General features: G+C 42.2%; 1 protein-coding gene across 1 annotated transcript in view; it reads right to left on the bottom strand.

Moving 5' to 3' along the window:
- SCN11A (sodium voltage-gated channel alpha subunit 11) overlaps positions 1–13,945 on the bottom strand; it is a 74,461-nt gene that overhangs the window by 48,822 nt on the left and 11,694 nt on the right. Inside the window, exons 4-8 of the mRNA XM_074312879.1 lie at positions 12,986–13,087; positions 6,576–6,704; positions 5,173–5,276; positions 1,373–1,546; positions 563–626 (exon numbers count right to left, since the gene is read on the bottom strand). Coding sequence (XP_074168980.1) covers positions 563–626; positions 1,373–1,546; positions 5,173–5,276; positions 6,576–6,704; positions 12,986–13,087 — 573 coding nt within the window. The remainder of the gene's footprint in view (positions 1–562; positions 627–1,372; positions 1,547–5,172; positions 5,277–6,575; positions 6,705–12,985; positions 13,088–13,945) is intronic.

The following is a 13,945-nucleotide window of genomic DNA, read 5'->3' as shown; positions in this document are numbered from 1 at the left end:
CTCAATAAATCTTCACTGAATTGAGTCTCTCACCACAGAGAACACTGGTATGCTTGATGAAGGAAGGGCATCCCCAAAGGTCCAGAGAGTTACCAGTTGTTGGGATGAATGTGGAAGCACCCACATACAACTGTGTGCCTAGTGAGAGGCAGTCGTAGGCAACAGATCAGCAAACAGAAGAAGCACGCTCAGATGGCTTTGCCCCAGGGTGAGGCGCTGGACAGGAAACAAGAACTTCATGGGCTCTCAATCAGAGTATCCTTTCTTACCTTTGAAAGTCTTGAATAGCCACTCTATCGAGTCAAAATTTCACATTTTCAGTAGGTTTCTGATAAGTTACAAATTCAACATAATTTGGGGGAGAAAGCTGCTCTAAACATTTGGAAATAATTTTTAATTTAATAACGCATGTCTAAACTTGCTTAGACACATGAAATAATCAGTACTGTTTGATAACTACCATCACTGCTTCCACAAGTCATTAGAGACTGTTGGCCACGTCACTTTGAAAGGCCTAGAGTTGCTCTGCTTGGGAGACAAATGGAGAGCATCAGCTCCTTACCTTGTACCCAACCAGGTGCCACAGAGTCTGAATTCAGTGGAACTTTTCTTTTCAAAACAATAGTCTGAGAAGAAAAGAATCATAAATTCAGATAAAAAACAAACCACTGAAATGAAGGAGAATAGCAAATATGTCAGATGGCGCAGAACCCTCTAAAATGCTCAATGTGGGTGTCCAGAGAGGAAGCAGAGCCTACACCATCCGAAGGAGCAAAGAAAAGGAGGGAAAGGAAAAAGAAAAAGGAGGAAGAGGAGGAGGAGGAGGAGGAGGAGGAAGCAGTGACACCGCCACCATTTTGCCTCTCAGTGCAGAAAACTGAACTACTGTCCACCTCCCAGAGAAGACAGACACGGGCTCAGCCCACGAGCAGCTCATAAACCAAGACAGACACGGGGAAAGTGTAGCCACGTGAGATTCAGGACACATGCAACTGGCCTAGGGTCAACCTTAGTGTGGAGAGGGTGCAGTGTAGAAAGAAGTGATTTCATTGGAGAAAATACTGGGGTTGGGGGCTGGGAAGCTGCTGGTTCCCTTTGGCCAAAATCCAGGCATTCAGAAGACTTTTGCAAAAAAAAAGAAGTGGACAGAAATCTAGGTGGGAAAGGAGGGGAGCTAACACTGTTCTCGCAGATGTGACCCAAAGAATGAGGCAGGTCTCTAGGACATGCACCTGCCTGCATGAGAACTTTGGAAGGATGAAGTCATCTCTTGCTCCTAAAAGACTCTGTAATGCAGGTTGTAGATAGTACAAGAGGGGATAAAACCAAGTGAACCACGCACAAACCAAGGAATAAAAGGTGGGATATTTACCGTCAAATTTACTGTGATTCTTACAGCTCTCCTGGACACATATCTGGTTTAGATTTCCCATGAAGAGCTGCTGACCTACCAGGGCGAAGATGCTGAGGCAAAAGAGAGTCAGGATCATCACGTCGACAAGCTTCTTCACGGAGCGCAGCAAAGCCCCCACAATGACCTTCAGACCTGAGGAGGAGGACAGGTGTGGGGAGAAGCGCCCGCTCACACACACCGGACACAGGCAGCGGGCAGATCCAGGAGGGAGCCGCCAGCGCCTCGGAAGCTGTCCTAGTGCAGCTTGGAGTTGGAAACTGGCCTGGCCTAGGATTCTGATGCGTGAGTTCTAGTTCCAACTCTGTACCTCACAAGTTGTGCATCACCAACGTGGTCCACCTGTCTAGGACTCGGCTTCCTCACCCCTGCCCTGTGTCTGCCGGAGGGTTGCTCTGAAGAGCAAATGAGAAGACTCTGAGCAGAAGTCTTCATGAGTAATTTGATGACAGCCGTGCAGGCACCTCCACAGCTGGGGGTCACGTGTGTCACTAAAGCCAGAGGGAGGCCACCCCAGAAGAGGAGTCAGACCTACATTTCACATTCAGTAGTCACTACCTTCTACAAGGTACATGAAGTGTCATGAAATATAGCTAAATTGGGGGACAGGAAGCTGGAAGGAGGAGCTTTGTCTGGACTCAAATAATGAGGATGTCCACGAGTAACAACAGGGATTTTTTTTCATTCATTCAAGAAATATTTACTAAGTACCTACTGTGTCCATGGCAGGCTACCAAAGTTACAAAATAAGAAGAACATAATTTTGTGGTATGCTGGCAAATATTTAAAATCAGCTGTGTGTGGGGGAGGGGTTGGTGAGGGTGCAGGAAAGTCTTCATCTGTAGCATTTACAGATTTCCTTGTTTGCTGAATTCTGTAGTGTAGATTCCTCTTCTCCTTCCATACACTCATATCCCCCAGTTGGTTTCAAGCTACCAACATGACGTTGCTGGATGCAGAGTTGGGAAAAGATATGCACCGTCTGCTGGGGATGCCCCAGCACGACACTGAGTCATGGGCTGAACTCTCAACACAGCTGGAGAGATAAACAACCAGATGTGAACTGCAATGTGTGGGATGACACTAAGAGACACAGTTGCCATTGATTGGTGTAAACTGTGATGAGTAGACTTGAGAATACAAGGCAGCAGGAGCCCTCAGGGGATGACCTTCCCACAAAGTGTGGTGCCACATGGGGAGGAGGCCAAGCTATGTCCCCCTTTACTATGTCCCCAATTGCAACCAAACAAGAAATTACTACAATCTTGTCCAAGCCCGAGTTTAATCTATAAGAGGCTGAGTCTTCTCCAAAGAGATTTGAATGAGGGAAGATGGTTATGATTCCTAAACAAGGTTTACATAGTTCCTAAAAGATTGTACCTCACACCCTTACTTCCACAAGGCATCCAGGGATCTCACGTGTTCATGAGTCAAAAGGGAGACTATGTTTATCTACTTGGAGATAAAGAAGGGGATAGGAAAGCTACTAAGTGGCGGCCTGAATGTACATTTTACATGCATGAAAATACAAGGTACTCAGTTCATGCAGAAAGCCCCTAAATGCACTGGGAAACCAAGGTCCACCTTGTAAAAAAGGAAGAGGAGGAGGAGGAGGGACAAATTCTACGTAAGTGTCCGCTGACTGCCAGTTTTTTGTTTTTTTTTTATCACAATGCAGTTGTTATTCTGGAGTTTCAAAATAACCCAACTGCTCTGTTTGAAAAGAGCCAAATTGCCTGTACTTTTGGTATTGGAGCTAAGCCGTTGATAGAAGAGACTAAAAGGGAAGGGAAGAGGGAAAGGACATCAGAGAGACTTTTTAATAAAGATGTTTTTTGGAAAGGAAAGAGAGGAAAGGGGAAGAAAAGGAGAAGAGTGTGCCATAATAACCTCGCTTTTTTTACAAACTGGAATCCATATTCACAACCCAACCTTGACTTCATCTTGATTCACAGAGCACCTTCCTTACCGGGCTTCAGGAGATCACTTTTGTCTTCCCTCCTACTTAACGGGTGGCTCCTGCTCACCTCCTTGCCTAGTTTCTCCCCTTCTCCCCTACTTTTTAAGGTTGTAGTGTCCCAGGACTCAGACCTTTGCGCTCTTCCATTCTCCATCTACGCTCACTCTTTGGTGATCTTATCAGATATTATGGCTCTAAATATGTCTAGGTTCATAATTTCCAAAATTACATCTCCAGCCCAGATTGCTGCCCAGAACTCCAGACTCATATACAATTGCCCGCTTGAAACTTTCACTTGGATGTCTCACAGCCATCTCACATAGGACGCGTCCAATGCTGACTCCTAATCTGACCTCCAAGACCTGTTCTTCTCACAACCTTGCCTGTCTCAGCCAACGACAACTCCGTCTTTCCAGTCATTCAGGCCAAAAACCTCGACTCATCCTTGACTCTCTGCTTTAGCTCACACCAGCATATAATCGACCTATCAGGAAATCCTACTGTTTCTACCTTCAAATTTATACAGAATCTGACCACTGTCCACCAACGCCTCTGGCACCATCTGATCTGAGAGTACCACCATCTCTTGCTTGGATTACAGCAGTGGCCTCTTGTGTCAGTTTAGGCTGAGAAGCAGATACTCTGGGACAATATGTGCAAGAGATCTGTTGAGTGGAATGCCTGTGAAGAACAAGGGGGAAGGAGGAGAGCTGGCAGAGAGCTTCAGACTGTGACACAGGGCTGACACCTGGGAAAGCAGAGCAGGAAGGAAACAGGATTGGACAGGAAGAGCCTCAGACTGGAGTGCTGCTGTGACAGTCTCAACTAGGTTGCTGGGGAGCCCCTGAGTCAAAGTGCCCCAATAGAGGAGTCTCATAGCCTTCAAGAACAGTGTCCCCAACATGTAGAGAAAGTATGATCTTGGCATGAACATGAATGCAGTGGGGAATCCAGAGAGGTGGCAGCTGGGGCCGTTAGTCAACTATGTTCCCAGCAGCAGGAGATCTGAGCGGCATATTTCCATGGTGCCCACCATACCTCCTGTCTGGGCTTCCTGCTTCTACCTTTGCTCCCCCACATTCTAGTCCCCACATAACAGCCAGAGTAATCCCTTCAAAACCTAAGTCAGATCATGTAACGCCTCTTCCGTAAGACCTTACATGGCTCTCATTTCTCTAAGAGCAAAGCCCAAGCCCTCCCAGCTTACAAGCCTCCCTTTCACCCATGTGGTCCCACCTCCACCACCTGGCTCCTCACTCGGTCTGCTCCAGCCTCATCTGTATCCTTTGTATTCCTCAGTCTTTAGAGTGACTGTTTCCTATTCTCAGCACACTCTTTACCATATATTTGCTTGTGAAACTATCAGCGCCTTCAAATCTGCTCACATCTGACCTTCTTAATGATACCCATCCTGACCACGCTATTGAAAATTGCGACTTGCTTCCTTAATCCCTATGACTTCCAGTAGCCTTCACGTTGTTTATTTTTCCTTTTTATTTTTCCGTGGCACATATCACTTTCTAACATGACAGATAATTTACTTACTTATGATAACTATTACCCGCACCCCCATCTAGAATGTAAAGTCCATGAGGGCAGGGCTGTTTGTCTGTTTGCTCACTGATATATCCCAAGCAGCTAGCACGGAGCCTGGACAATACATATTTGTTGAACGATCAAATGAAAAGTAAAAGCAGTTTGTATTTTTTGCTTTTGGTTTACATGACACGTAGAGACATTTTAAATATAAAAGAACATTCTCTCCCACTAAGAGCCAACGTTGAAAGTTAGAGTGACTTACCTGAAATGACTGAAATGGCTTTCAAAGCTCTGAACACTCGAAAAGTACGTAGGGAGGACAGACTGATGCTGTTGCCTCTGACATTTGGTAAATAGTAGACAAACCTACAAAACAAGGCACAGGGAAGCCTGGGCTCGCTCAATCCTGCAGCTGCATTGCACACGTCCATAAAGGCACAAGTAAGCACAGCCTGGGCCCTGGGCCCCCCCAGGTGAAATCGAGGGCCTCACCTCCCCAGGCCCACCTTCCTCTCAAGGTCTCAGAATATCATTCGCTATTGCTACGGACCATAGATTGCACAGGAGGCTGTTCTCAACTAATCTTTATATTTAGACAAAGGTGAGGATTCCTTGAACTAATCCATGTAGTTGGGGCTACCTCCAATAATATAAATCAATGGAAACATTTATTGCCTGGCTACCACGTTCCAGGCCTCAGTGACCTTCCCGAAGGTCTCACTATGTGGCCAAACCCAGAAGGGACCCAGGCAGTCTGATGCCAGGGCCCACCCCCTTCAGCACTGCACTACACCGCCTTTCAATAACCAACAGCACCCAACGGTTGAACTTCAAATGTACAGCTGTGAAATTAATAGCAGCTGCTATCTACCTCAAAGGGTTATGGATATTACATAGGAAAATATCTGCACGTGCTTAAAATAATGGCTGGCACACATTAAGTAATGTTAGGTTTCTTATTACTGTGCTGACAATTGTTCTTTTTGCTTTTTGTTTTGCTGACTCTGTCTCATCATGCGGATACCAAATCGATGTCCTTTCCTTTAGGAAGAACTTCAATTCTCACCTCATGTTATATACACTGTACACAATAAGGAACTCAAAATGTCCCACAGATTTAAACATAGGAGCCCAAACAATCAAACTTCTGAAGACCACATGAGAGAAATTCTTTGTAACCTTGTAGTAGCTAAAGGTTCTTTAGTCTCCTTGGTTCCTCTTACGTGCTCTGACAGTCCGATACATGCTCCTACCCTAGCACGCACCCTACTGGACTGTAATGGTCATTAATTGTTTCTGTTTTTGTCCGGACTGTGACCTTAAAGAGGGTGAGAATGATGTCTGTTTGTTTGTTTTTGTTTTGTTTTGTTTTTTCATAATCACAACCCCTGTATCTTGCACAGAACCTGGCTCAAAATAAACCAGTGTTTAGTGAGTGAATGCTGAAAGAATGAGAGCATGAGAGAATGAAAAATGAATTTGTGCATAGAAGCCTCTGATCAATTAGCTGTACGGTGCTGTTCAGGGCCAACCAAAACTGTACTCAGAGTTCTAGGCATTATCAGGCCACACTCAGCCACTCCAGTGGACTCAGAGCCCTGATGTAAGACAAGGGGCTTCTTTCCCACCCCAAGTCTCTTTAATAAAAACCTTTAATAGTCTTACGCTGTTGCAATGACAACGGAGTCCAGCCAGTTCCATGGATCTCGAAGAAAAGAAAACTCATCCAGAATAAAACCTCTTGCCAATATTTTTATCAGAGCTTCAAAAATATAAATCCCAGTGAAGACATACCTACAAAGCAAATCATTCAGAACAAAAGGAACATGATAAATTATATGAAAAGCAGAGAGCCCACCTGTCGTATCTGGCCTTGATATGGTCTTACCCATTATGATGTAACATCGAACATTCTGGTCTTCAGTAAACCAGAGTTCAGAAAAGCAAGCTCTTCTAACAAATTCTGAAAACAGAGCCATGGATAAAATTGTACAACTGCTTTTCAGTGGCTGGCTTTCACAGCCATATTTGTGACGGAAGTTTCAGCCCACGTGGATCCCTAGGACTGGGGATTGTAGTTTGTCACTGCTTTTCTAGAATTGTTACTCTGATGTACAGAAGGGGATGACAGCAAAGGAACACAGAGAGTAAATGACAAGGCTAAAAACTGGATCTTTCCACATCTCATGTTCACAGATTGGAAAACAATATTGCTAAGATGTTCATACTACTCAAAGTGATCTACGGATTCAAAACAATCTCTATCAAAATCTCAATGACACTTTTTGCGGAAACAAAAAAAATCCAATCTGAAATTCATATGGAATTTCAAGAGACCACAAACAGCCAAAACAATCTTGAAAAAGAACACCATTGGAGGTCTCACACTTTCTTATATTAAACTTATCACAAAGCTAATGCAATCAAAACAATTTAGTACTGGCATAAAAACAAACATATAGTTCTATTCTATACTAGAATAGAACAGAAAGCCCAGAAATAAGCCCTCACATACAGTCAAATGATTTTCAACAAGGATGCCAAGACTCAATAGAAAAAGGACAGTCTTTTCAACAAATCGTGTTAGAAAAGCTCAATATCCACATGCAAAAGGATGAAATTAGACCCTTACCTCATATCATGTAAAAAAATTAACTCAAAATGGATTAAAGAGCTAAATGTAAGACCAGAAACTATAAAACTCCTAGAAGAAAATATTTTCAAATCATATACCTGATGAGAGGTTAATATTCAGATTATATTAAAGAACTCCTATGACTCAAAACAAAAAATCAAATAATCCAATTTAAAAGTGGTCAAACTACTTGAATAGACATTTCTCCAAAGATGATATACAAATGTACAACAAGTATATGAAAAGATACTCCATATCACTAATCATCAGGGAAATGCAAATCAAAGTCACATAGAGCTATCCCCTTACATTCATTGGGATGGTTACTATCAAAAAAACAAAAAAATAGCAAGTATTGGCGAGGATATGGAGAAATTGGAACCCTTGTGCACCACTGGTGTGATTGTAAATTGGTACAACCACCATGGAAAACAGTATGGAAATGCTTCAAAAAATTAAAAATAGAATTACCATATGATCCAGGAATCCCCCTTCTAGGTATATACACAGAAAAATCAAAAGCAAGGTCTCAAAGAGCTAATTGCATACACAGGTTTATAGCAGTGCTATTCACAATAGCCAAAAGGTGGGAGCAACCCAAATGTTCATTGATGGATGAATAGATCAATAAAATGTGGTACACACAATGGAATATTATTCAGCCTTAAAAAGGAAGGAAACCCTGTCACATACTACAACGTAAATGAACATTGAAGTCATTATGCTAAGGGAAATAAATCAGTTACAAAAAGACAAATGCTGTATGATTCCACTTATATGAAGCACGTAGAGTAGTCAAATTACATGGAGATAGAAAGTGGAATGGTGGTTGCCAGGGAATGAAGGGGAGGGCAGGATGTTACTGTATAACAGGTACAGAGTTTCAGTTTTACAAGACGAAAAGTGTTCTGGATGTGAATGGTGGTAGTGGTTTCACAACAATGTGAATGTACTGAATGCCACTGAACTGTACCCTTAAAAATGGTTAAGATGATAAATTTTATATAATGTACATTTTACCACAATTTAAAAAAAAAAAATTTCCATTTTCTTCCCTGAGTCCTTCATCATGTCTGTCCTTTATTTCCCTTCTTCCCCTTCCTCCTCCTCCAAACAAAACAAAACACCATACCCTATCTCTCTTGTTATAATCCCAAATTGTCAGAAATTCTAGATCTGCACGCGTGCCCATGCACGCACGCACACGTTCCACTTTGGGGACCAAAACAATCAAGTCAAACAATCTGTTAGTTCAGAGTAAAAAAAGCGGACCTTTTCTGATAGAATATCCAGCCATTGTTAGCCCTCAAAGCTAAAGAACTAAGGTCTTGAGAACTTGAAAAATCCCAAAGCAGCCACGTCTAAGAGAAGAAAGGGCCATGACGCTGCCCAGGCAAGAGCTTCTCTCTAGTTCAGCCTTTTTCTAACCTGACCACCTTTTAGGTGACAGATGAACTCAGCAGATTAGTTAATGTCTGCTCTGAAATGCCACTTTTTAAACTCAGGCAAAATTTATAACGTTGCTGGTATTTGGGGAAAAGGCTGCAATTACAGATTTGTGAGATTTTACCAGTCTTCCTTTAAAGCTCAAGCCAAAGAGACAGCAGCCCCTGACTGCCATCTCAGTCTGATCATCTAGCCTCCCACCTCCCACCTCCACCATTCTCTTTTCAGCAGAATCCTGGCCGATGGTGGGACAGACAGACCAAGATGACACTTGATATGGAGTAGAGCCATGCCCACCAGTAGGCAGCAGGGCTTCGGAGCTCCCCGGTGGGGCGACCCCAGCCCATCAGGTAAAAGAAGCCCTCTGGAGCGTGTCACTGTCAGCTCAAGCACAGTTCGGGGATGCAGCAGAGCCGTGGTAACATCCAAGGAGGTTGACAGACACCATTACTTGGTCCTAGGGAACTGTTGCATTCATTCTCTGAGAGTTATTAAGTTGGATACAATTTCCCCATTTAAATGTTTTCTAACTGAAGAAACTGAAGACACTCTCCCCCCACTCAGTTGCATGTGTCCTTTTATGAGGACATTTTCAACAGCCTCCTCCCAGCCCCACTTTCATGCACCCACTACAGGGTCTAAATGCCGCCAGGGGACAGCAGCAGCTTCCCCCACTTCCCACCTCTGCCTCCAGCCTCTCTGATTCCATAAAGCCTAGACAAGGGTGTTTTCATATCTCTGCCTTATGGCTCTTTTAGTAGTGAAAATGGCCTTGAGCAAATTAGCTTCCAGTTGGACCACTGCTTCCAGTTAATGGGAAGAGAGGACTCATTACATCTTACCAGAAGTGCTGGGCAGGGCAAACCACTGCTATGGGGGCAATGCCACCTCCTGGAACTGTCTCCTCCACGGGTCCCACTCTTTTGACCGCAAAGGCTTCCAGGGAGGCTGCTGTACACAATGAGCAGCAGCCTCTGTGCTCTAATTCAGTTCCTCACATGGAACAGCCAACTCTCCAAAGGGGAGACATTTTCCCCAGTGCCACTGCCACGATGGTTTCCATTCCCAGGCGTGTCCATGCCTCCCTACTCCAAGGCATAGCCCCTGAGCTGGCTGGCCTTAACCAGATCCCAGGGCCCACCCAGCAACAGAGAGGGCACAACCACTAAAAAATCATGCAAAGAAGTAAAGCTAAAAAGGCAGTAGAGGATTCCAATGAAATACTAAACATACCTGATTAACACAAACGAAGACAGGAAAGGAGGACCAAGAAACACAAGAGCCAAAGGAGAAAAAAAAAGATGAGATCAATACAAAACCAAGAGAAAAACAGCAAACCTAAATTCAAGCATATCCAAAATCACATTAAATGCAAGTGAACTAAACATTCCAACAAAAGGCAAAGATTGGATTGATAGACCACATACAAAACAAAAACCAACTATATGCTTTTTACAAGAGATACAGTAAAAATTCAAAAACACGAAAAGGTTGCGAGTAAAAGGATGGAAAAGATACACAATGCAAACAATGATCAAAAGCAAGCTGAAGTAACCATGTTAATATCAGACAAAACGAATATTAAAAGGAGTACAAAACAAAGAGAAAAAGGACATTTCATAAAGATGAAAGAATGCATACATCAGGAAAATGTAATAATCATAAATGTTCATGTACCTAATACTAGTGCTTCAAAATACATAAAGCAAAATTTGGTGAAAAGACAGGGAGAATGGACAAATCCACAATCATAGAAGGAGATTTCAAGCCACTCTTCACTAATTCATAGAAGTATTAATAGAAGAAGTAAAGGTGTGAAAGATGTAAATGACACTACCAACCACCCTAACTAACCAACTATTTACAGAATATCAAACCAAACAACTGCAGAATTATTTTCGAGTGCACGTGAGACATTCCTCAAGGTAGACCATAAAACAATTTTCTCTTGATTTCAGAAGAATGAAATCTTACAGAGTAAATTCTCTGACCACACAGAATTAAATTGGAAATCAATAACAATAAGACAACTAGAAAAACATGAAATATTTGGCAGTTAAAAAACACACTTCTAAACACATGGGACAAAGGAGAATTTGCAAGAAAAAATAGGGCATATTTTGAACTGAAAGGTAATAAAAATCCAATGTATCAAAATCTGTGGCATGAAGCTAAAGCAATGCTTGGATGGAAATTTATAACTTTATACCATTGTACAAGAAAAGAAAAAAGATCTAAAACCAACTATTTAAGTTTCTACCTTAAGAAGCTAGAAATAGAGGAGCAAATTGAAATCGAACTAAAGTAAATTGAAGGAGCAAATTAATATGGAGCAAATCAAAACTTCCACACACTACTGGCAGGAATGTACAACAGTGCAGCCAGTTTGGAAAAGTCTGGCAGCTTCTTACAAAGTTACTCATATACTTATCATATGACCCAGCAATTCCACTACTAGGTATTTATCCAAGGAAAATGCAAAATCTCCTTAAAAAAAGGCTTTCATACAGAAATGTTCATGACAACTTTAATTATAATAGCCAAAAACAAAAACAAAAAAACCAACAACAACCTGGAAACAACGCAAATGTCCACCAACAGAATGAGAAAACCATGGGATTTATAGATGATGTAATACAGAATTGTACACCTGAAATCTATGTAATTTTACTAACAATTGTCACCCCAATAAATTTAATAAAATAAAATTAAAAAAAAAAAAAAAGAATGAGAAAACCAATTGTGGTACACTCATACAATAGAACACAACTCAGCAAAAAAAGAGGGGGAAAGCTAGTGCTTCATACAATAGGATGAAGCATCTCAAAGCATTACAGTAAGTGGAAGAAGCCAGACAGCAAAGTATGTTATCATACATGCCATATTATTCCATTTATGCAAAATTCTAGGAAAGGCAACACTAGAGTGATCAAAAGCAGATCAGTATTTGTGTGGGGTGGGGAGTGGTAGGCAGGGGATTGACTGCAAAGAGGCATGAGGAAACTTTTGGGGGTGGTTGGAATGTTCCGTATGTTGATTGTGGTGGTCTCCATCACATAGCTAAACGTGTGATAGAAGGAAATGGTCTCACATTAAATAACATGAGATAAATTCAATGTACCATTGAATATATTCCTGAAAGACTAAAACTAGGACAACACATAAGAGAATATTTATCAAAATATAGATCATTCTAAATTAACTTGTATCTCTGAATAACCAATTAAAAATTACAAAAAGTTAATATTTTAATTGTCCAAAGAACTCACTCAAACTGACCAGGAAGAAAACAAAAATGAAGCATAGGCAAAAATGGAAAAATGCACAATTCACAAATAAAGATAGAAAAAAAGCTCAACCCATCTGGAAATTAAGGAAATGCAAATATCTTTAATTCCATAAGTTAAAGAAGAAAAAAATGTAATACTGGCAAGAACTTAGTACAACTGGTTATCAGAATATACTGCTGATGGCAGAGTAAATTGCTACAAACTCTTTGGAAAACAGCTTGTTGATATATATATTTTTAAAAGCATTCAAATGTACTTTTTGACTTAGTAAACCCATTTCTAAGACTCTATCCTAAGAAAGTAATCATTTTGAAAAAGTAGCTTGATACAAAAAGATGCTTGTGGCAATGCGATTTACAGTAGTAAAATCACTAGAATAGTTAAATAAATTATGGTTTATTCACCTGATAAAATATCATCCAGCCAACAAACAATTCCTATAAAGCCTATGTAAGCAGAAAGAAAGTCACTTAAGAGCTAGACATACAATTTGTCTGTGTGCTGTTAATTACCAATATAATTTTAAAAGACCTTTAAGGACAACTGTAAAATATATATATACACAAAAACAAAGTTGACTCTGCCAGCATTTGTGTTGGGGAACTGGGATGACAGGTGACTTTTTCTTTCTCTGTATATCTAAACTCTGATTAGTTATCGTTCTTCCAGGTATATTTGTTTAAAACCTTGGGACACACACTTACTCAGCATTGTCGATGTATAAACCGAGGGACCCCTTCCCATGAGTTGAGGCCATGAACACACAGTTGATGACGACAGTGCAAATGATGAACATGGTAAACAATGTGATCGGCATCCGTTAAGGCAGGTACACTGCAGGAGGGCACGTGTCATTACTGACTGGAGCAAAAGGGCTGCGGGGGGCCTCCAGGTCCCCTTCTCTGCAGGTGCACCCGTCTCAGTGTTGGCTGAGAACAGCTCACAGCGGTCCCCTTCCCTGAAGAACTGTCCTCGGCTGAATGGCAGACGCCTCTCCTAGAGGGTTACAGCTCCCTTCCATGTTTTACTGACTGACACTTACAAACAGTGGGTCCCTTGCTTCCAGGCAGGGCAGCTCCCTGTAGGCTCAGGCTGACTCAGACCCCGTCCTTGCTTGCCTCCTCCTTTGGCTCCGTCCTGTTTCCCTTCTTCCTTCTACGGAGAGCACTTCTCTACTCAATCACTTAAATGAAAATCCCCATCTCAGTCTCTGCTTCTAGGGAATACAACCTAAATAGTTATTCCTTCCCCTTCTCCTCCATATTCCATTATGTCTACCAAATGTCTTTTTCACCCCCCCAGTCTAAAACTGCCTAGTGTCTCACCACCCCCCACTGCACCCCCACTGCACGTATCAGAAGTGCTCAATGATTCCTGTCTTTCTCTGTTAAGCCTGAGGTTGCAAACTCAAAGTCCTAAGAGCCTGGCAAGCCACATAACTGGGAGAAGGAGGCTGATGTTGGGTCTCAGGGAGGCGTGGAGATGTGGCAAGACAGAGCCTGCACTGATCCTCTAAGAGGCAGTGGTTTCTCACTGCACTGATTTGCCAGGTACGAGCGCGGGCCAAGCCTTGACAGGTTCCATTTTTCAGAAGAAGCTGGAAACCTGGACTTTCAACATTAGCGAGTGTTTCTGAAGAGTTTTAAACACACGAACACAAAGCA

The sequence above is a fragment of the Rhinolophus sinicus genome, linkage group LG10 (genome assembly GCF_036562045.2).
Source record: "Rhinolophus sinicus isolate RSC01 linkage group LG10, ASM3656204v1, whole genome shotgun sequence".
Taxonomy (NCBI): domain Eukaryota; kingdom Metazoa; phylum Chordata; class Mammalia; order Chiroptera; family Rhinolophidae; genus Rhinolophus; species Rhinolophus sinicus.
Note: the sequence above shows the minus strand (reverse complement) of the source record. Positions and strands in the feature narration are given on the sequence as shown.